Genomic DNA, 21,495 nt, shown 5'->3' with positions numbered 1-21,495 from the left:
AATGCCCCTAAGTTCAATCCTCAATACTAGGGGAAGACAAACAATGCAAATACACAATTTTGTACACAACTTCTGGGGTTCAAGGAGAACTAAATCCTGCTCTAAAACCTGCTTCCAGGTTATTTTTAAATCGATGAGAAGCCCCAGGGAGGGAGGTGAGTAAATTTAAAAACACCAACTCTACCTACAAAAAATCAGAAGGGACAGAAGATGACCTGAATCTCACACTTCCAGGCTCTTGGGGAGCCTGAAGCACAGCACACCGAGATTGGGACAAGGTGAAAGCAGGTCAAATGGCTTACGAGGAATTTTCCAAAAAAAGAAAATCTATTGTCCCATTGGTGTAAGATCAAACCCTTTTTACAATTAAGACAGGTATGTGAGTGTGTACGTGGGTGTGTATGCACACACAAGAATTAGATGATGCCTCCAATATGATATGTGCTCAAAAAATAGTTCTTAAAAAAGTCAATGAATATGCATAGTGGTGCCTGTGCTTATGTGGGTTACTTTTGGTGGGGGAAAAAAATCTCTCAAGAAAGAGAAAGGAAGAAAACAAAATTATTCCCTGCTTCTTTTGATTCCCAGTGTTAGAAATCAGAGGGTTATGAGCATCCAAATCCTAGACTTTCCTGCTTCCTCCACATTCAGCAGAAATAGAACAGCAAGATGCTGGCACCTACAAATTATATCAGATGAGGAGGGTTGAGCAAGAGAGTAGGCTGGGTGTCTCTGGGGGCTGGGCTGTTCCTGGTGCTGAGAGCAGGGCATCTTAGAGCAGAACGCCACCAGCATGGGGCCCGGAGGCTGCTGGAGTGGGGAATCAGTTCCCTGGCTCTGGGTAACGTAATGTCCTTGCCCCTGACTCAGTCAGCCAGCACAGTTTTTTTTCATGTCAGATTTCTGCTATGTCCCAGATGCCTGTTGTTAATGAAGGATCTCTACGTCCCCAACACTCCGCTATGGAACTGCTAGCCACACTTAGTGACGCCCTGCAGTCGCCCTGCAGGAGAGGCGGAGAAGAAGGGCAAAGACACAAAAGGGGGACAAAGGAGTAGACAGCTCAGAGACCAGGCGTGGCCTGGTGGCCAGGACAGGGGCCGCCCTGGGTTCTGTGTTAGTACTCTCACTGCCTGATAGCAGGCCATTCTCTAAAAGGACATTAGAGATAATATTTAATTTGTCTCCTGTCACCCACTTGATGGCTGAGTTTTAAAAACCTAAGCGTCATCTGATAGGCCTGTCTCAGGCTCTTCTGAGCATTTTCTTTTTCATTTTTGAGTGTCTTTTTTCCTTCCCCATTTGGAGTCCATTTGTGCAGAAATGGCTTTAGTTGAACCAACTAGAAAAACCCTGAAATACTCAAAAGCAGTCTGAATGTCAAAAATGCCTAAGATGAAAAAATACTTAAGGGTCACTGTCTTACTGTGTGTGAACTTAGCTGGGGGACCCCACTTGCTCTTTAATAGGAATTTTAGACGAGTAGATTTTTGTTGAATTCATGTGAAAACCAGAGCCATTGGAGCATCATTTCCCAGAGCTTCTCTGAGTGAAAACCTTCCTGTTGACCATTGCTAAACTCCCTGCCTCCTTCGCTGTACAGTTTCTGTTCATCAATTCTTTATGAACTCACTAAATCAGGGACCTGCTCTGTATCAGGAACTGTGCTAAGAAGCCCAGTGGAGGAAATGGAGAAAGCTGTGAATTATAAACCACCATGAGGACACAGTCTTGGGGGAGGGTAGTCTGGGAAGACTTTCTGGAGGCGGTGACACCTGAGCAGAGTGAAGGACAACTGAGATGTCTTCAGCCAAAGAGTAGGGAAACCTTCTTCCAGACTTTTTAAATTGTCCCTGAAAAGCCAGTTACAAAACTGCTAATAATTTGGGGTGTCTGGAGCATGGACTGATGGTGAGGGGTATGAAGGCAGGGGGTGGGGTGTGAAGAGCTGAGCTAGGAGCCGATTCTGAAGCCTGGAAGACTCTCCAGAGAGCTGGGCTTATCAAAGGGCAGTGAGGAGGCGGAGGATTTGAAGCCTGTGAGTAATACCCTCAGATTTACACTTGGTGGAGAAGAAGGTTCTGGCAACTCCACCTCCCCTGCATCGCCCTAGTGACAGCAGGGGCTACACAGCAGAGGAAGGGCAGCAAGAGGAGTGCAGCAGAGGAAGCAAATAGTGAGGGTGGCGATGGTGGTGATGGTGATCAAGACGGTGATAGAACCGCCATCTTGGGCCCCTCTGAAGCCTACTGTGTTCATTGTTTTACACAGATGTTCCCATTTGATCCTCATGAAAATTATACCTAACAAATGAGGAAACTGAGGATCTGTGTGATTAAACAACTTCTTCAGGGTCAGCTGGGTTCCAGCTCCAGTTGGGTGCTCCTGAACCTTTACTCTTAACCTCTTACTCCTGGGAAGAATCTGAGAAAGCCTGACTTTCTCCCATCCTCAAAGGCCACCTAACCGACTTTATGAGCTGCCTCTGTTTTCCATCTGTTTCTTTTCACTTCTCCACAGAGTGGGCCAGAAACACTCTGGTTTAGCTCTCACTAAGCTGTTGCCTGGGGTGTGTGTAAATACTTGCTTGTTTAGATGTGAGGCACCTGGTCTTTGGGTGCCAGCTCAGTGGTGGACAGTGAATCCACAGTCTCTGTCGGCCATGGTCAGGAGCCCAGCGTGCCACCTAAGAGTGATAGATTCTTCACTCTCAGGTGTTCAGTTATTGCTGCTCTTGAAATGTTGACATTAACTGAATCTCCAGTTCCTCATTTCTGCCAGCAAACTTTACCACCTTGGAGACTCGCTGCAGCCCTCACACCCATGAGGAATCCACTAGCTTTATATTAGAACCAAGGACAGCAGGACAGCAGGGGCTGGCTGTATGATGGGGACTGGCAAGTCACAGGGGGTGCTACCTTGCTGGGCCCTTTGGTATATTAACCATTAATGGCCTCTCTTACCTCAGAATACTCTGCTTCCAGAGAGTGTGCAAAGAATTTTTGCCTTTATGTGTGCGTTTTTAAATGGGCTTCCTAATTGTGTTCTGTGAATCCCTAGGAGTCCACCAACCTCTCCTAAAACTGCATTTGAAAAGTTATATATGAACGTATGTGTATTTTTCTAGAGAGTTCTTAACTTACATAATATTCAAAAGGAGGCCTGTGACCCAATCAAAAAAAACAAAAAATCACAGTAAAACAGCAGCTGACGCTTGCTGAGCACTTTCTGTGGTCTCCACACGGGAGCTTATGTAATCCTCATGACAATCCTGGGAGCTCAGGCCATTCTTTTCCTTCTGTGATAGCTGAGGCGAGGAGACTTGAAGTTAGGCTACAGTAGCCTATCAGCAGTGAAGTTGGGATCACTCAGGGTCTGCAGTGGGCTCTGGCCTAGTAGCCACCATCACCACTCACCTGCTAGGCCTGGTGCAGACCTGGGATGAGAAGAGACCCTCTCCAGGCCCACAGTGTCTAAGCCACACGCGTGGGTGATAAGGGGATGCTAATATTTGCTCAGTGTCCTCAAATACTCTTTGTCTGCTTTCAAGGAAAAATGGCAAGCACAAATTCCATGGGTTTTTTCTGCCAAAATACCATTCAGCGGTAAGACATTAGCCATCTATTTTTTTAAATGATTATCTTTCAAGAACAAGTAAACTGTATGTTTCCAATAACTAGTGTTTTTTCTTAAAAAAAAAAAAAAGACAAAACTTTATTAAACTGTTAAAAGTTGTTTCTTTAAAAGAAAATGATGAAAGACCTCCTTTTCTCCTTTCTTAGATCCTTCCACTTTTCCTCCATGCGGGAATGTAGACTTTGTTTTCATCAGTGAACCAGCTGAAATGGGAGCTGGTTACTTTATTGTTTTGAACAGTGGACTGAGGACTACTTTAGGGGATGGGAAGAAGGGGATGGGATGTGTCCAGGCCAACTTGCTCCCCTCCAAAGTAGCAGGGCCAGGCAGTATCGCCAGGTGAAGCCCAGTCATGCTGCCACCCTGGAATCCCCTTCACTCAGACGCTGGCTTGGGAAATTCCAACTCTTGTACCACCTGCCCCATTTCCTGTAGTCACCTCCTTGCTGAGGGGGTTACAGCACCTGCATGGGCAGAACCTCACTGGGCACGTACCAAGCATACCACACACACACCCCCAGCCCTAGGATCAGGTTCTCCCAGTGTTCCAGAGAGAAATCCAGCCGAGAGTGAAGTCCAGGCTGAGGGAGCTGGAAGCATCACCCAACAAGGGGCCAGAGAGCCCAAAGGTCCATGTGGACTAGAGGAGCAGAGCAGCCATGCCTAGAACCTTGGTGATAGATAGGTGATGCTGGAGCCTCAGCGGCTCCTGACTTACCCACTTACATTTGTCCTGGAAAAGCTACTTAACCTTTCTGTACTTTGTTTTTCTGTCTACAAAATAGGAATGATAACAACTATTCCATAAGGGTATGCTGAGGAATTAAATGGAGATTAGAGAAAGTCCTCAGAACCTGGTATAGCATAAGAACTAGTGAACATCAGCTGCAATCATCAGCAAGATTATCACAGATTGAATTATGTTTCCCCCTAAAAAAGAGATGTTGAAGTTCTAACCCCATCCTCTAAGACCTGTGAATGTGACCTTATTTGGAAATGTGGTCTTTGCAGATGATTGAGTTAAAATGAGATCATTCACATGGACTCCAATTCAATATGAGTGTGTCCAGATAGAAAGGAGAAATTTGGACATAGTGGCAAACATGAGTAGAAGGGAAAACACAGGGAAGTGAGAAAAAGGTGTGGACCGAATTTTTCCTGCAGCCCTTAGAAGCAACCAACCTTATGGGCTGATCTTGGACTTCTCATCTCCAGAACTGTTATTTAAGCCATTTGGCTTATGATATGGAGAAACTAATAGAGTCATCATCGTCATCCCCAACAACAGCATTCCCCACCTTGGGTTCGCCTCCATTTGCTCCCTTCAAGGAGCAAAGACTTCCTGAAAGTGGAAGAAACCTCAATATTGAGGTCAAATTACTGTATGAGAAGGCCACCATTCAATTCAGCAGCAAGGTGGTGGCTGGGCCCAGCCGCTCCAGTACACCCAGGGTTCTTCTTAGCTGTTCTATGTACACCATTGGTTAAAGGTCTGGTAAACATCCCAGCTGTCCCTCAGGCCACCTTCCCCAGACTGCATCCCTCCTTCCACCCAGGACACTGGCACCAGGTGATGTTCAACCTGTACCTTTGCTTTTTTCATTGAGGTTCCCTCCACACCCCTCCAAAGACACGCATTGCATTTTTATTTCTCATCATCTAATAACCCAGCATTGACCTTCCTAATTTCTGCTGTGTGTTTGCCCTTTCTGTTGTTAGGTGATCCTACTGTCCACACAGCTCCTGAAGCCACTTAACATTCCCGAGCTGTTATTTGCAACTGATCGACTACATCCAGACCTTGGTTTCTGACAACTGCTAAGAAGATAAGACCTGCCCAAGCTGGAATACCAATACCGTCATCTGTCCCCATTCCAGATATGCCTCCAAAACCAGTGTCCCTGTTGCTAATTGTGGGTATGACCACATTCTGCCGGAAGAGTCTTGATAACTGAGCAGCAAGGTACTCTGTTTGGATTGCTCGTATATTTTTTTAAGTTTTTTTTTTCATTTTTCTAAAAGTGTCAAGTTCTCTTTAGCTGACCTAATAGTGATAATTTCACTCTTTATTTGTGATTCTTCCTGTAAGTTCATTAATTCGAAATAAAAGCCTGTTGTTAAGTGTGGGTAGATGACAATGAGTCTTTTGATCTGAATTGGCCAAGAAAAATTTAGGCATGCTTTAGAATTATGAGTGTGAGGAAAGTTTGCTTTTCTTTAAGATTACATAACCAAGGAGGGCATGCTGCAGATGCATCTGAGGCTCTGTTTCTCCCTTGATCTGAAACAATTCTGAAAAGGCGGGCAAGGGGAGGGGTGGCGCTGGGGCAGCCTCTGTGTGCTGTAAATCATGCTGCCTAACAAAGGGCCACATTGTTCCAGCCTGCTGGCTAGGCAGAGCTGCCAGGCTCCTTAGAACAGCAGTGGGAGAGAGGGCGAGGGGAGCGCTGTCCTTGCCTAGAGGTTTCCTCCCGCACAGAGGAAGGCCCAGTAGAAGAGATCTTGTCCCAGGGAGTCTAGATCAGGACCTCGACCCCCATGGCCTTTGTGATTTCAAGTTCCTATTAAAATATATATCTTTTCTGCAAGTTTAAAATTTCTTTCTGGCTGTAGTAGAAAAACCCAGACCCACTTAGTGAAATTATATGAGAACCCTAGGGAAAAAGAAAAGAAAGACCAAAAAAAAAAAAAAAACCTGCTTGGAACCCAGACATTTATAGGTGTACAATTGGTGGAAATTTCTGGCATCTCTAAAAGCTGTTTGAAACAAGGGAATAAAGCTGAAAAAGTTTCTAACATGAATTGAACAGGTGGAGGAAATAAAACTAAACCACAACACTCATTTATCTGATTTTAGTTCTCTAAAAAGTATTTAATTAAAAAAATTTTTTTTTAAACTGTGAAGATTTTTTTATAGAAATGGACATTCATTTTCTTGCCCCTCACTCTAGTGCTTTGTTGGTGCAAAATATCGGAGACCTCAGGCTGGGGATGTGGCTCAATCGGTAGCGTGCTCGCCTGGCATGCACAGGACGCTGGGTTCGTTACTCAACACCACATAAAAATAAAAATAAAGATGTTGTGTCCACCAAAAACCAAAAAACAAATATTTAAAAAAAAATCAGAGACTTCATATACTTATTTATTTTTTATCATGCTGGTCTAAAAGTTATCAGAATGAGGAAGAAAGTGGCAGTAGCCCCAAAGACATTATGATGTTAGCAGAGGCTAGTATTTTATAAAATGGTATAATTAGAAGAAACCTGTAATATAATTCAAATCTGAATTCATTCTCACATGTTGAGTGAGCACCTGCAATAACATTCCAGGCCCTCTATTAGGTTCCGAAACATGGTTATGCGTGAGGAGACACATCCCTGACTCAGTGGCACTCCCAGAACAAGCAACTAGTGCTTCCTTTGTGCCTGGGCCCTATGTGAGTATCTTCTCAAGGTTAAGTTGCAAATCATATACTTACAGGCAAAGGAAGCTTTCTAGAAATATAGAACCAAACTCCTAACAAGGTTACCTCTGGGGGAAAATATCCAATGGGAGGGCTATGAAAAGAGGGAGTCTCGCTTTCTGTATACTTCTGTATTTTTTTTCTTTTTTAATACCAAACTTGTATTTTTGTTTGGTATTAAAATTTAAATTTGGAGTGTGGTCAGTGAAGAGGATTGAACCCAGGGGCACTTTCCCACTGAGCTACATCCCCAGTCTTTTATATTTTTTTATTGAGACAGGATCTTGCAAAATTGCTGACGCTGGCCTTGAACTTGTGATCCTCCTGCCTCAGCTGCCCCAGTAGCTGGGATTACAGGTGTGTGCCACTGCACCTGGCACTTTTGTGACTTCAATTGTATTTTTACAAGTTAATTTTTTTTATATTACAGAAGAACATTCAAAATCTTCTACTTTTATATAATAATAGGAGAAAGTGACTAATTATAAGTGTTACTATGTAGTAGTTACCACGTCCTGAAAATGGTCTCAATACTGCATTAAACATGGCCACATTGAACATGGCCTAGTCTCTCAGTGGTGGGGAGAAAGTGCTGTTTATAATCTGTTTCCATCACTGTGGTCACTGATTGGAGGAACTGAGCCAGCGAACAAGCAGACGGCAGAAGGCTTTGGAGGGAAGGTGAACTGGAGGAAGTGAGTCTTAGCCAGTTTGCTTTGAATAAGAAGGCAGGAGGCACAGGACTGGACACAGCTGATTGGTTAAAAAGCAGGAACATCATAGAAACTTGGTATAAATCCCACAAAGGGCCTTCAGTAAATAAGGAAAAAGATGATGGTTCAGGAAATGGAGCACTGTCCCCTTGGCACATCTTGGAACCTCTTGGAACCACTGCCCCTCTTGGAAGTTCTCTGCTACTGTTTCTGTGCTCATTTTTCAGGCAAGGGAGGGGCTGCCATTTACCTTCTTCACCTACTACAAAGGAACAGAGTACAGAACAGAACTCCGAAGCCTTCTCAGGGTCAGTTCTGCCACTAAGAGCAATATGGATCCCTCCAAGCCTGTTTCTACATCTGTAAAATACAGATAATAATAGTACCACCTCTTGGGAGGCATGCTATGGAGCCATTGCTAACACAATGGCTTAGCATGTGACCCCCCGAGCAATGTCTGTCTTTACTGCTGAAGTCACCGATGAAATTACTTTACAAAATGCTAAAGTGTCAGGAGGAGAGCAAAAATAAATGAAGAAAAAGTTTGAAGGCACTCTGGATGAAAAATGGAGGATATCTTGGTCCAGTACATTTCCAAGACGAGATAACCCTGACAGCAGTATTGGTAGCCCAGTCTCATGGCTACATTCCAATTCCAGTTCTTTCACTTAGTGGTTCACTTTTCCTGGTCTTAGCTGACAATGACATCGGAGGACAATGGGCCTACTACACTGGGTTGTGGCAAGAATTAAAAGAGCTGATGCACATGTAGCAGGAATATAGCATGAGGTAAGCTCATTCACTGGAGTCACCACCGTAGGTGATTAATGTCTGATTACTTGTGCAGGGCCATCTGTCTCCAAGAGTCCTTTCTCCATCACTAACATTACTCAGAAATAGTTATAGAGAATCTGAGATTGACATCCTGATTTACCATTTCACCCTTATCCAAATGTGTCCATTTGTCATTGGGATGAGGGTTCCAAGGAGATCCCCAAAAGGCAGGTGGACTTGAACTTAGCCATTAGGGTTCTTGAAGTTGTCACAGAAAGGAATTTAAGGACAGGTCAACGTGAAGCACATACTGAACTCATTGAGAAAAAGAAAGAAGTCCACACTGAGAGACAGAGTAGAGCACAAGTGATGGCACCATCTTAACCAGGCGCATTCCACATGTGAGATCAACAGTACAGGGACATGACCTAAGAGGGTGTTTTTATTTCTCCTTTGGGTTGGTAACTGGGCATGACTGCTGCCAGTCGGGGGTAATTTACTGCTATTTGACCATTATCAGGACAGGGTATTCTTTTTCTTCCTTGTTATGCTTCTGTAAACGCAGCATAGTATTGGTGTACCTGTGGACAAGGTCTAATAATTGATTTAATAGTGCTGTTTGTGATCAGGGCATGTGAAAGTGACTTGTAAATCTGAACTTCAAATTATGTTACTCTTGTGTTGTCCCACCTGTCTCCTTTCTAACCATCCTCATGCCTCTATCCTGTGTCCTATGTGACATTCTGAGGGGATCACCCACCCCATGTCAGCCACCCAAAGGTGACATGAAATGCAGAACTGAGTGGTAGTGCTGTTCCTTCTGTCTCAGGCCTGGCGTGAGTGTTTACCACCTGAACTGGCTGGCCAGAGTCAATGCCAACATGAAAATCTCCTGCCAAGGACCTCAGAGGCCACTTTTTATAAACAACAGTAGATAAAGGTGTAAATACTTTGTAGCAATTGACTTGTACTTTTGTAAGCCTCTTTCTGGAGCTCCTCTGCAAACAGAGTCTGGCAGAGCTCCAGAACTACTCAGCCCAGCATGGTCCCCAGGGCCAGGCCTATGCAAATATTCTGCTTCTCCTAGGGCCCCTACTTACAGCCACATTTAAATAACAAAGAATTCCATCAAGCTCCCCGCCCCCAAGACCACTATTATTTATTTTACCCTGGTTACCAGAAACCAAATCTTAACAACAAATAATCCAGTATTATAAACATTGTCTTCATCCTGCTCAAGAAACATCAAGAAACTCCATCTCTGTTTTCAAAGGAATTTAAGGAGACCAAACAAGACGATGGGAGATTTGCAGACTGTGAGAAGAAGGCATTGGGTGGCTGGGGTCTTGCCATCATCAGCAATAACTGTAATCCCGTTCTCTTCTCAAATTCGGGAGTAATGAGGACAATAAGAACTTTCTGGAATCTTCTCTTTAGACTTTCAAGGGAGTGCCAACAACACCAGTTTTCCTGGATTATTTATTGTAACCAGACAAGCTCCATGATTCCTTCTGGGCTGTGTCCCCCCCACCCCCACCCCTTCTTGCTCTGGGCCTGTCATGAGTTTTCTCTACAGAGACTTCTGAACCATCCCACCCCCCCTAAGCCAAGTCTAGATAACAGTTTCCCAACTACTCCTTTGTGGGGATTTGCCCACAAGCTTGTTCATTTGCCCAGAAAATAGATTTCTTTTTTTCCCTCTTGGGGTGTAAGATGAATGTTGAAATCCCATTTTTCTCCTAAACAAGGATGTCTCTATAAACACATCCATAGCTCCTAAGCCTTGGGGTTAAGAGCTGGCCAAGCTGGCAAATCAGCCATCCCTGTGTCTGCACAGCCCCTGCTTGGCCTACTGCAGAGGCTGCAAATGGTTTTGATTTGAGGCAGGGAGGAAACTCGAAAGCCAGACATCACGACAGACATGGGTCCGGCTGGTTCTTAGACAGACGGGCTGCGTGGCCGCCCCTCCTGCCTGGACATCTTTATTACCGAGGGGGCTGGAGGCCAGCAGCAGCTGGCTGATGGCAAGAGCAGATGTGGCCTAGCCCCAAAGGGGGACTGGCCAGGGAGGAGCCAGGAGCAGAAGGAAGCAGGCCCAGGCCAGAACAGAGTGGGGAAGGCAGGTCCCTGGTGGAGTCTAATTCAAGGAACGGGGACCAGCAGGCCCCAGAGTTTTAAACTGTGGCATCAGAAGAACCTGGGATGGAGTCCTGGATCTGCCACTTCAGAGCCTGGCTGGCTACTTGGTTCTTGTGAACCTCCCATTTTCTTTTTAGGAGAAGAAACTAAAGATGCATGGTAGAGTTGTAGAAAATGTCTGTTATTTCAAACCTCCCACCATGCCCAGCACCTAGATGTTCAGTAAACACAGTGGAAGCAATCATTGTCACCATCTATGTGGCCCTAAGTGGGCCATCTCTGAGCCTCAATTTTCTCATCTTTAAAATGGAAGTGATAGTACCTTTCTAAGGATTCTTCAAAAAATTACAAGAGAGCATGTGTAATGTGGCATGTTGTAAACATTCAATAAATTTGAATTTGAATTCCTTCCCCTTCTCCACTGCCCCACACCCAGACACATCCACACCCCTGCCTTCCCTTGCCAGGTGGCAAAGGAGAGATTTCCCTGCCCCAGGAGGGAAAGGGCTGATTTTCAGAGCCAGCTGATTATAGTTTAGAAAATTTTAGAAACGGAAGGGATGAAATGATGAGAAACAATACTAATCATAAAAGAGATAAGAAAAATAATGAAACATGAGGTTGAATTCAGAAAAGAAAACATGGTATATTCCGCACCACTATAAATAGTGGAGTCAGCCTGAGATGGTGGCAGAACTAGGCCCTGGGTGGTTCCTGGCTGGGACTCTGCTTCTGTGTCTACCTCTGTTCCCCATTCCCCACCCCCAATAGCCTGAAACAAACCCCTGTATCCCTCTAAATGGACTAAAGCTGGAACATGGAGATGACATGTGAGACCCAGTTCTGTGCAGGGGTGAGGAAGTGAGGAGCAGAGGCCAGCCAAATGCAAACAGAGGTGTGGAGCTGATGGAAAGGAAGGGGAAGCAGCATCGCAGTGACAAATGCAAAGGCACCTTTGCCACAGAAAGCCATCCACAGGGAAGCTTTTACCTCCTTTCATTCTAGAACCTGGGGAAGAGACCCTGTGAAAAAATATACAGATTAACCTCCCACTCACTGGTCACTGTTAACACAACCACGCAGAATGAGAATAAATGAAGGGAGAGGACTCCAGTCAGAGATTGTTGGCTCTGCCTTTGTACTGAGATGTTTTTAGTCTCCTCTTGGAAACTTTTCCTCTCCCTGTCCCCAACATATGCACCCTTGAGGTGAGGTGAGACTCCAAGTGCATATGAGGAAGCTTTGGAGCATCACCTGAGCATCAATGTCAAGAACAGTCAGATTTTTCCTCCAGGAAAACAGATTTGAAAATCTGGGTCCACATGATAGTAGACCCCAATAGCTAGTCACAGTGGCTGCTCCCCCGACACTACCACCCAACCTATGCAGCAATATCATGAGAACATTGAATATATTCAGAAAACACGGATTCAGGTCCTCTGTTATGAACCTGAGGACACCACTCAAAACTCAGAGTGCATTTTTCTCATTTGCAAATTGGTGTTATCACCTCCCCCGCCCTTCTCACAGGGTTACCCCAGGATTGAACAAGATCAGGTATGTGAAAACCCTACTCAAATAGAAGGTGTGATTATTTGCCCACAAAGAATGGTGACTCACTTAGCTTGCATGAAAAAGGCTTCCAGGCCCAGGTGGGAGCAGATAAGAGGCCCAGCGGTCATCGCACACACACTGGCAGAAAGCTCTGTGGAAGTACCTCTGAGCAGCCATACATTGGTGGCTGTAAGCTTTCCAGTGAGAATAAAGTGTATTTTTAGAACTGCGCACCCAAAGAGGCTTACCAAATAAATCACATAGAGAAGCACTGATCTTGTATAGAAGCATTTCTACCCTCGAGGATTTGCTGTGAGATTCACATAGTAAGACATTCGTCTTAGGTTTACCTGGAAGACCATGAAGGAAATGAATAGACATAAGCTACTCTGGAGAATAAATAAAGTGCCAAACAAATCGCAGTCCACGACACTCACAGGTTGTGGCCCTTCAGGTCTTCAACTTGCTCTGTAAGTCTAAATTTCATCATCTATAAAATGGAGATGCTAATAAAAGACACCCCAACAAACGACCTCAATGGTTCATTGGGAGACTTAAGAGATAACCCGAAAGGTGTATAATGCCTGACTCAACATGCCCAAGAAATAGAAGATACTGAGTGATGTTTTATCTGAAGGGCAGAGGGTTAAAATTTCAATAAAGACTAAGTCAGATGTCTGCTCTTTTAAAATCAGATTTATTGTACATAAAATAAATTAATTACAGTTTCAGCCAAAACATGAGTGGCTTTTTAAAGTGCATCTGTGGTAGGGGATTTGGTGGGTAGCCATGGCATCAGGTCACTTTCTGCAACATAGTGTTTTGTATGTTAGCCACCCAAAGCCACGATTCAGCCAGGCTGAGGAATCAACCTAACGTCATTGCCGTGAGCCATTGAATTGAATCACACCAAAATCAATTGACAAGTTTTGTTTCTGTGTACTTCAAGCAACAGTTAAAAAAAAAAAAAAAACTACACAGTCTCACAATTAGTCTGTCTGGATTTCAGTTGTTTTGAGTTCACAGCTATTCACACATGTCCAACCAGGCATGCCCATTCTGTGTCAGGAGAGCCAGCGCTTCCTGAAAACCACAGCTTATGCTGTCTGTATACAGAATATTTTGGCCCATAAACTCCACCTTTTGTGTGTGTGTGGTGGGGGGGGAAGCTTCCTCCTTGTTCTTAAAGAAATCTGGGTATCCTTCAGGTTTGAAAGGTATTCTATAAGGAACGGTGTTCCAAAAATGCAAATCATACTGATCCAACAGGAAAGGGGGAGGGGGAGAAAGAAAAAAAAGGGGGCTTTGAATGCTTAATTTGTTCTTTCCTTCCCACTATTAATCACATCAGTATATTTGGTGAAACTACAACTGACCATCATTTACAAGGCAAAGAACAAAAGCCAAAGCCAGTCTGCTCCCCTCTTCACTCGAAAGGAAAAGACACAGTATATGTCACATAATTCAGAGCGGCTCGATGGGCTCACTCAAGCCTCATCCATCTGTCCTCCTGTCCCCTGCTCCAAACAACACTTCCTTTTCTGTAGCAGTTCCTTAGGCCCTCTGGGCACCCCTGCTCCAGCCCTCTCTGGAACCATGAACTACATCCAACATCCAACATTCCTGCACTGGAAGAACCTCAGGCCCTCTTCCCGGGAAAACCAAATCCCCTTGAGTGGCCTGCTTCAGACAGAGGTGACAGTTCTCACTTTGGCAGAGAGAGCTTGCTTGAACCTCCTCTTCAGGTCCTGCATGTTTGGTGACTTGGGCCTGGGAATGAGAGAGGTTCTTCGCTTCTCCGGTGTGCTGCTGGGCTGCTGTTTGTGACTCACTTCTTTGCATAGGACATGGAAAGCATTGTAGACATCATTGTAATTTTCACTGACAGACACTTCATAGAAGGAACAGCCCAGCACACTGGCCAGCTGAAGTCCAAGCTGAGGGTCAACCTGCTTGATGTGCAATAGGTCAGCTTTGTTGGCCACGACCACCACAGGCAGCCGGGTGCCCAGGTGGAGCTGCTGGACATGCTGGTGGAGCTGGCCAATGAGTTCATAGCTCTTGTGGTCAGTAATAGAGAAAACAATCACCACGGCGTCTGCCCAGCGAATGCACCGATTCAGCTGTTCACTGCAACTCAGGCCATTCTCGTGGACCTGGAAGAGAAGGGCAGTTCCAGGGTGAATTGGAGTGCCAGTGCCGCACAGTACCCTGGCTTGGGTGGCTGGCAAATTCAAAAGAGCCCTTCACAGTAGTGCCGGGCTGCAGGTCATAAACAAGTTAGATCCCCACACACTCCAGCTTTCTTGACAATATGTTGATCCAGCTGCACAGAGTTGGAATAAATAACAGTGCAGCTCACCACACTCAAGTGGAAAATTGACCTGCAGAGAACTCCATGCAGAGAGACTTTGTAGTTGCACAAAATGGGAAATTAACTGGCTAGACAGTAAGTCTGGGGAAGTAAAGATAGGAGCTGGAAGCATTTAAACCTGGATAACTGCCCAGTTCTGGAGAGGGAGAAAAGAAAAAAAAAAAAAAAAAAACCACTAGCATGGCTCTTTTGTCTATAGAGTAACTTTCCATAACATAAAAGTGATTCCAAGTATTTGAGACTATACCTAGATATTTGGTTTTTAATGCCAAAAACACATATGTAAAAACTGACCTTTTTAACCATAGCAAGGAATCACCGCCAATTCCAAGTGCTTGGTTTAGTCTTTCCTGCTGTGTTGAATCTTCCTAAGAGAAGGATTCTGCCTCTTAGCCAAATCTCCCAAATTAGGCCAGGCTAAGATTGACCAACAGCCAGATACAATTAATGTGTCAAACAACATGTAAAAGTCTAGACCTGACTCCTCAAGTCTTTTCCCCCTCCAGTTTGAGAACAACTGAACAACTGAACAATTCTACAGTTAAGCTCCCCTTTGACCTAGTAAGTCTCAATGCTTCTCACCTGAATACCTGGAGTATCCTGAACTTGAATCGCCAGGGTTTCACCTTCTATCTGGACTTGTCTGGTATAGAGATTACCTATGAAGGCAAACAAACAGACAAAAAAAGAGATTATGATCTTCCTTCATGTGCAACTTTTAAAACATGTGTGTGTGGTGGGGGTGAATATATGTTGCTGAGGAGAAGAACCTAGAGCCTTACACATGCTAGGCAAGTAGTTTACCACTGAATTATATACTCAACCCTAGAATGTTTCCTTGAAGAACATTTTGTTGCTCAGCCTGTGTGGGGTTTCTGTTTTAATATGTTACCATTCTTTGACAAGAAGTTTATATTTGGGCCATGAGATATAATGGCTCAGTAAGCAAATATGGTTAGTAATGCCCAGCTAACATCAAATGTAATAAAAATGTGGCACAACAATTATCAACTCTCCATCAAAGCAGAAGGCTACCATATCTTATCTTGGGATGGCCTGCATAGTTCATTTCAAATAATCCCCTATAGGTAATTCATAGGCTCTATGGACTTAAGCAATTTGCTAAAAGAGCATAGGTAGAAAGCCCTTAAGCCTCCCAGTGGCTATTCTTAATCACAGGGATTGAAATATTTGTCCTCTCATTTATTCAGGAACTCTCCTTCTAAAACTCTACCATCCAGTTATTTTCTTTGTTAAGAGAACTTTAGGTTTACAACTGATGTCCTTTGGCCTTTGCTTTAAAAGGTCACTTCTGAAAGGCAGCCAGCAGAGAGGAAGAGGGGAGGGGGAGGAGCTGGCCAATGTTTTTTATGACTTTTGCAGGCCTGTTTTGAAGGGAGAGGCCCTGGAGTACAAAGGGTGCTTCCAACTGGGGTCCCTATAGTTAAAACATACCAAGGAGAATACTTTCAGGCACTTGATAAAATGATGAATGGGCCTGGAATGGAATGAGGCAGATGGCAGGGTTGTTTTTTTTGTTTTGTTTTGTTTTTTTTTTTTGGGGGGGGGGGGGCGTATAAAGGGACATGTAGAATTGTAAGTGCCAGAATCCTGATGCTCTCAGACTGTCACTCTGAAGGAACCTGCCTGGGAGGCACTGAGAAATGGGAATGGCAGTACTCCTGACAGCATCTTCCTCAACACATTTCCTCACCTGCGTTTCTTTCGTAGTCACCAATGAATCGTTTGGTGAGGAACCGGACCACCAGAGCTGCAGGTCAGAGAGAGGAAAGAGGGTTAACCCCGGGAATTGGATGACTCTCCACCCCACCCCCCATCTGGAAAACAACTTTCCTGGAGAAAGCCACAGCCGGCCACCGAAGGAAATTCCTACCCTGTACCTCCTTGACCCTTCTTCCAGACAGACAGGACGAAGGGGTTACATGCCTGATGAATTATGGCTCTGCCAGCTGGGTCTTGTGGCCCACCCCCTCCTCTAAGTCCAGCCAGCCACACCTAAGCCTTCCAGCAGCGAACGTTCCCCTAATTTTAGAGACCTCTGGGAGGGATTATGTTCACTAACTTCCCTTTCTCTGCTAGACATCGCCCAAGGCTCTAAACCCCAAAGATCTAACCCCCGTTGTGCTGGTAGTGGCCAATCTGGATCCCAGTCACCCTCATCTGCTGAAGCAATCCCGGCGGGACTGCGGGAGAGCGGTCCAGTTGCAGCTCCCACCTTTCCCCACGCCTGGTTAAGCCACAAATCTCGGCACGGGTCTCCCACGTCCTGCCCTGGACTGCGCGCCCGCCAACTCCTGAGCGCGGGGACTCACCGGTCTTGCCCACGCCGCTGGCTCCCACCACGGCGATCTTGACCAGCCTGCGGCCGGCGGCCCCTAGGCAACAATCGGCGGCGGAGGCGCTGCCGGGGGCAGGGTACTCGGCTATGGTGCACATGTTCTGGATGAGGCGCATCGCCGCTCCAGCCGGGGCTGCACCACGCGCGCGGGACGGGACTTGCGGGGCGGGAGGAGGTCGGCGCAGTGCAGGAGTGGGCGCGGACGGGGCGCTCCGCGGTAAAGAAAACAAATTAAAAAGTAAGAAATGCAAGGAACCGGGCACAGAACAGAGAGAGCAGAAGCTCTGAGCTAGGACTGCACAACGGCGGCACGCGCCTGGTTTTCTCCAAGGCCGGCCCCGCCCTCGCCCCCCGCGGCCAATCCCAGGGCCCTCTGCTCGCAGCTCCGCCCACAAGGCTGCTCCGCGCTCCCGGCGCCCCCGCGAGTGCCTGGAGCCTGTGCCTGGGCCCCGTGAGGCGAGGGCAAAGCCGGGCCGCGGGCGCGAGGAGAGCAACGTGTAGGTCGGAGCCCACCGCTCAGCCAATGGCGAGCGCCGGGCTGTTTCCAGCGGCTCCCGCAGTGGGCAGCTGCTGTGGCCGCGGGGTAGCGGGCGTCTCAGACCCTGGGAAATGTCCTGGCCCCGCGGCTGAGTGAGGGTATCCTGTTCTCTGCCTTCCTGGGGGGAGCGCTGCCCCAGGCTTCGAAGGGCATTCCCAGGCATCTGCCCAGAGCCCACGAACCCACCCGTCCCAGAATCCTGCTGACTTCTGGACAGCTGCTCCTACCTAGGGAACCTGCTCAGGGCAGTGCAGGACCTCATGGGTGTGATGAGCTTTTGGGGGGACTGGAGCTCCCTCGCATTCTGCTGCTGGGCTCCCTAATTTAGGGAGTGATTGCACTGACTTGGATGCATCCGCAGTGGCATCCTGGATCATAAATTTTAGTTACAATTACAATAATTGGTCCCCATACCTACTCCCCTAAAATGTAATGTTTGACTTGGGGGCAAAATAGTATCACCCATTTTGCTCTAGATCCACGTTCTCTGTTGACAGCGCAGGCTGGCATGAAAACACACACACACACACACACACACACACACACACACACACGGCAGAGCACATGTACTGCCCCCAAGAGGCAAATCAAGAAGTAATTATAGAACAAGCTTTCTAGCGCCTCACACACATCACACCTCCTCCGGGGAACTATGAAATGGTAAGAAAACAGTTACCCCAAATGCAGTGTCTGTGGATGCCGACTCTATTGGGAGGCAGAAACCCGAAAGGATCTGTACTTAGTCTCTGGGCACAAGATACCAGAAGAGTTAATTGAAAGTGGCTTAATGCCAAGGGAGGTGTAGGCCCTGCACTCATAAAATTTCGAGCTCCAAGCCTTACATTCTCATCAGGGAAATGCATCCTCAGTGGCAAGCCAAATTCCTCCTCCAAGCAACCCTATGTAGCTGGAACTGACTGCAAAATACATCACCCTTCTCTCAAGCTGATCACCTCCATACACCCGGCACCCTCCTTCCAGCTTTTCTGGACCTCAGACTTCCCCGAGTCTTTTATCCTGTGGAATATTCCAACAAATTCTGTGACTTGTGGATATCCACATTAAAGATTTAAATGTAAACGTATGATAAACCAATTCCCTTATCTTCACATCAGGCATCAATTTGACCCTATTCCACGCTGGGTTTAACTGACCAGGTATTTAGCAGAATTTACCAACCTGATCCAGTGAAGACTGTGATGCACTCTCTTGTCTCCAAGCTTAGAAGTTTGAAGGAATTTAAGGGGAAATAAAAAGATAATAATTTTCTCTCTCTCTCTCTCTCTCTCTCTCTCTCTCTCTCTCTCTCGATAGCACTCATTGTCCCTTACATGTGTATCCGTTGCTTTATTCCAAAGGTTTCTCATTCTCAAGATAGCCCACATTCTCCATTGAATGTGTATCTGCTTCCTAAATAAACCTCTGTCTATGCCTTTGGGGAAAAAAGATAATCTCAAACTGCTTTGGTAGCAAGCCTTTTAGGATGGGCAATTTAATTACCAAGACACAACTTTAGCAATAACCATAATAAAAGGTTCACTTCTAGGGAGATCACTAGAATGAAATAAGATCAGCCATTTGAGTCAGAAAGAAAAAGAACATTTCCAATATGCTTCATGTCTTTCTGTGTGGTTTAAATCAAACTTGAGTTTTGCTGGTCTATAAAATCAAACTTAGCAAGACTATAATTACAGGTAACCTTGTACTTTTAAACCCCACCTCCCCAAAAGCTTGCAATTCTATCATGTTTACATGGTAAAATAATTATGTAGTCTACAGTATTTGTTTAACTGCTTTTCACCCCCCTTCCCCACACACACAGACATGACAAAAGTCGTTGGGAAGAATTTTGCTTTGAATCATTTTAGCTTCTGGGGCTTGATTTTCACTACCATGAAGCTATACCAAACCTATGATTTTTCTGTCTGCATCGCAAAGACTGAATTTGGTATTCTTATTTTGGACCTAAATGATCTGGCTGTACTTTAAAGAACACAAAAAAGAAAGGAGGAAAGAAAGATGGAAAAAAGAAAAGAGTGCAATTCAAATGCCAAGCATCTACCATATAGTCCACCTATCTCAGATGATGACCCAGAGCTATTCCTTCTTATAAATTCAAAGAATTAATAAAAGCAAAGGAAAGAGACAGGAGAGGAGAACTGGTATTTATTGAGGGCTGTAGGAAAAGGATATTGCATTTTAAAATCTCATTTTGCTTTCACAACACTCCTATCATTTCTTCCAGTGGCTGTTATCCACTGCTGCTTAGCAAACCTTAGTGGCTCATGGTTCTGCATGTTAACATGTTCCATCAAAAATATTTAAAATATCCAGGATATTCACAATGAGATGGTATGCTATGGTACAATAGAGGTTTGCTACATCGTATGCTATAAAGAGGTTTAAACGTCTCTCTTTTTCTTTTTCTGTCTCTCTGTGTCTCTGGTGGAACTAAAAGAGATAAGGATAGGGGATTAAAATATGAGTGATTTCAGGAGGAATAAAAATAAATGTTTTCCCAGGTTTTGATTTTGTCTCAAAAACAAAATTCAGCATGTGAAGTTTCTATCACCTCCTTGGATATTCAGAGCTGACCTTTTTCCTAAGAGCTCCCAAAGATAATTCAGTATCCGGAAGCCCTTAGGATACCAAAATATAAACTCAATAAATATTTGTTGAACCTCTGGGCCATAGGTATGCCCATGAGTCTTGGGTCTACACAGGCAACAAGAGAGACAAATCTTTGCCATTATGGCAATTACAATTAGCTGAGAAACAAGTGACCAAGCAATTTCAATAGAGTGTGAGGAAATGATTTTGATAGGAGAAATTCAGGAGTTACAGGACTATAAGCCTGGATACAGCATCCTGGATTAAAGCATGTGTGAAAGAGTGTCTGAGAGGTTGCAAAGTTGTGTATGATGTACAAATACACATGGATATGCAAAGATATAGCAGGGGCAGGAGTCGAGGAAGGTGGTCTGGTAGCACTTAATAGAGGAAACATCCCCTGCCAAAAGACAGAAGGTACTCAGTAATATCTGTAGACTGTGAAATGAAAGAATAAGTGAATAAAGCAAAGAGCTCACTCACATCACAAAAACAAATTCAAGAAACAAAGAATAGTTCCCAGCAGACGAACGGAAAGAAGAGCCCTGGTGAATTTTAAGGAGAGACATGCATATTGACAGAAGAGGTCCGAGAGGTTTGTGTGGTCCTCCTTTCTTTCATGGAACATGCCCCATGGAAGCCAAAGGAGCTGGTAGAAGGTGAATTTGCAGCTCCAGGGAACCATCTTGGCTACCTCATGTGTGAGTATGCCTGAGAATGAAGCCAGCCTAGAAGAAGGCAAAAATTGAGAGACAGAAAGAGCCAGAACCCCAAGTGGCATCTTTTCTGGCTCTACATCCAGTCATGTCTGAAAATCCAGTTACAGGAGTCAACACAGTCCCTTTTTAGAACCAACTGGTTATCACTGAGTCGTTGTCACTTGTACTGAATAAGTCCCCACACTTCCTATTGTCCTGGAGCCATGGTCTCCCTGCTGCCATACTAGGATGGGTCTGCAGCATCAGCCACACCCGTCACTCAGAACTCGGCAGCTCCGCCATCTCTCTTCAGTAGACATTACAGACATTAGGCCATCACATCCTTCTTATTTCATGTTTGTCGATAAAAACCTACAATTGAGGCCATTAGTCCATCCAGACGAGCAATATTCTCCAAGTGAAAGAAGCTGGTCTAAAAAGGCTACGTAGAGATGACCCTACATGTGACATTCTGGGAAAGGCATAACTATAAAGTCAGTAAAAAGATCGGTGGTTGGCCCTGGTGAAGGGGAAGGAGGGACAAACAGGTGGAGCACAGAGGACCTTTAGGGCAGTGAAGTTACTCCATGTGACACCGTAATGGTGGACACACTTCACATTTTTTCAAAACCATGGA

At 45.3% G+C, this 21,495-nt stretch overlaps 2 protein-coding genes across 3 annotated transcripts in view; one reads left to right on the top strand and one right to left on the bottom strand.

Annotated features, from left to right (window-relative positions):
* Positions 1 to 5,766, top strand: part of Scfd2 (sec1 family domain containing 2) — a 412,892-nt gene extending 407,126 nt beyond the window's left edge. For both annotated transcript variants that reach the window (XM_046460660.2, XM_046460615.2), the window contains one exon: positions 5,356 to 5,766. In XM_046460660.2, coding sequence (XP_046316616.1) covers positions 5,356 to 5,448 — 93 coding nt within the window. In that variant the 3' untranslated portion in view covers positions 5,449 to 5,766. The remainder of the gene's footprint in view (positions 1 to 5,355) is intronic.
* A 7,194-nt stretch (positions 5,767 to 12,960) lies between these two features.
* Positions 12,961 to 17,323, bottom strand: Rasl11b (RAS like family 11 member B). The gene is made up of 4 exons (XM_046443687.2): positions 16,987 to 17,323; positions 16,368 to 16,424; positions 15,236 to 15,312; positions 12,961 to 14,435 (listed from the first exon to the last, which is right to left on the bottom strand). The coding sequence occupies exons 1-4, from the start codon at positions 17,126 to 17,128 to the stop codon at positions 13,965 to 13,967; spliced, it is 747 nt and encodes a 248-aa protein (XP_046299643.1). The 5' UTR covers positions 17,129 to 17,323; the 3' UTR covers positions 12,961 to 13,964.
* Between the last annotated feature and the right edge of the window lie 4,172 nt (positions 17,324 to 21,495).

Source organism: Marmota monax, unplaced genomic scaffold (genome assembly GCF_021218885.2).
Source record: "Marmota monax isolate L192 unplaced genomic scaffold, Marmota_monax_Labrador192_F-V1.1 WCK01_AAM20220418_F8-fsc00025, whole genome shotgun sequence".
Lineage (NCBI taxonomy): Eukaryota > Metazoa > Chordata > Mammalia > Rodentia > Sciuridae > Marmota > Marmota monax.
This window is presented reverse-complemented; position numbering and strand designations above follow the sequence as displayed.

What these genes read in the sequence shown, in the direction of transcription:
- Rasl11b (XM_046443687.2), bottom strand. Translation starts at nt 17,128, where the DNA reads ATGCGCCTCATCCAGAACATGTGCACCATAGCCGAGTACCCTGCCCCC. An exon ending in CAGCGGCGTGGGCAAGACCG is followed by an intron (nt 16,425 to 16,986) that starts GTGAGTCCCCGC and finishes TCTGACCTGCAG; the next exon opens with CTCTGGTGGTCCGGTTCCTC. An exon ending in TGACTACGAAAGAAACGCAG is followed by an intron (nt 15,313 to 16,367) that starts GTGAGGAAATGT and finishes TTGCCTTCATAG; the next exon opens with GTAATCTCTATACCAGACAA.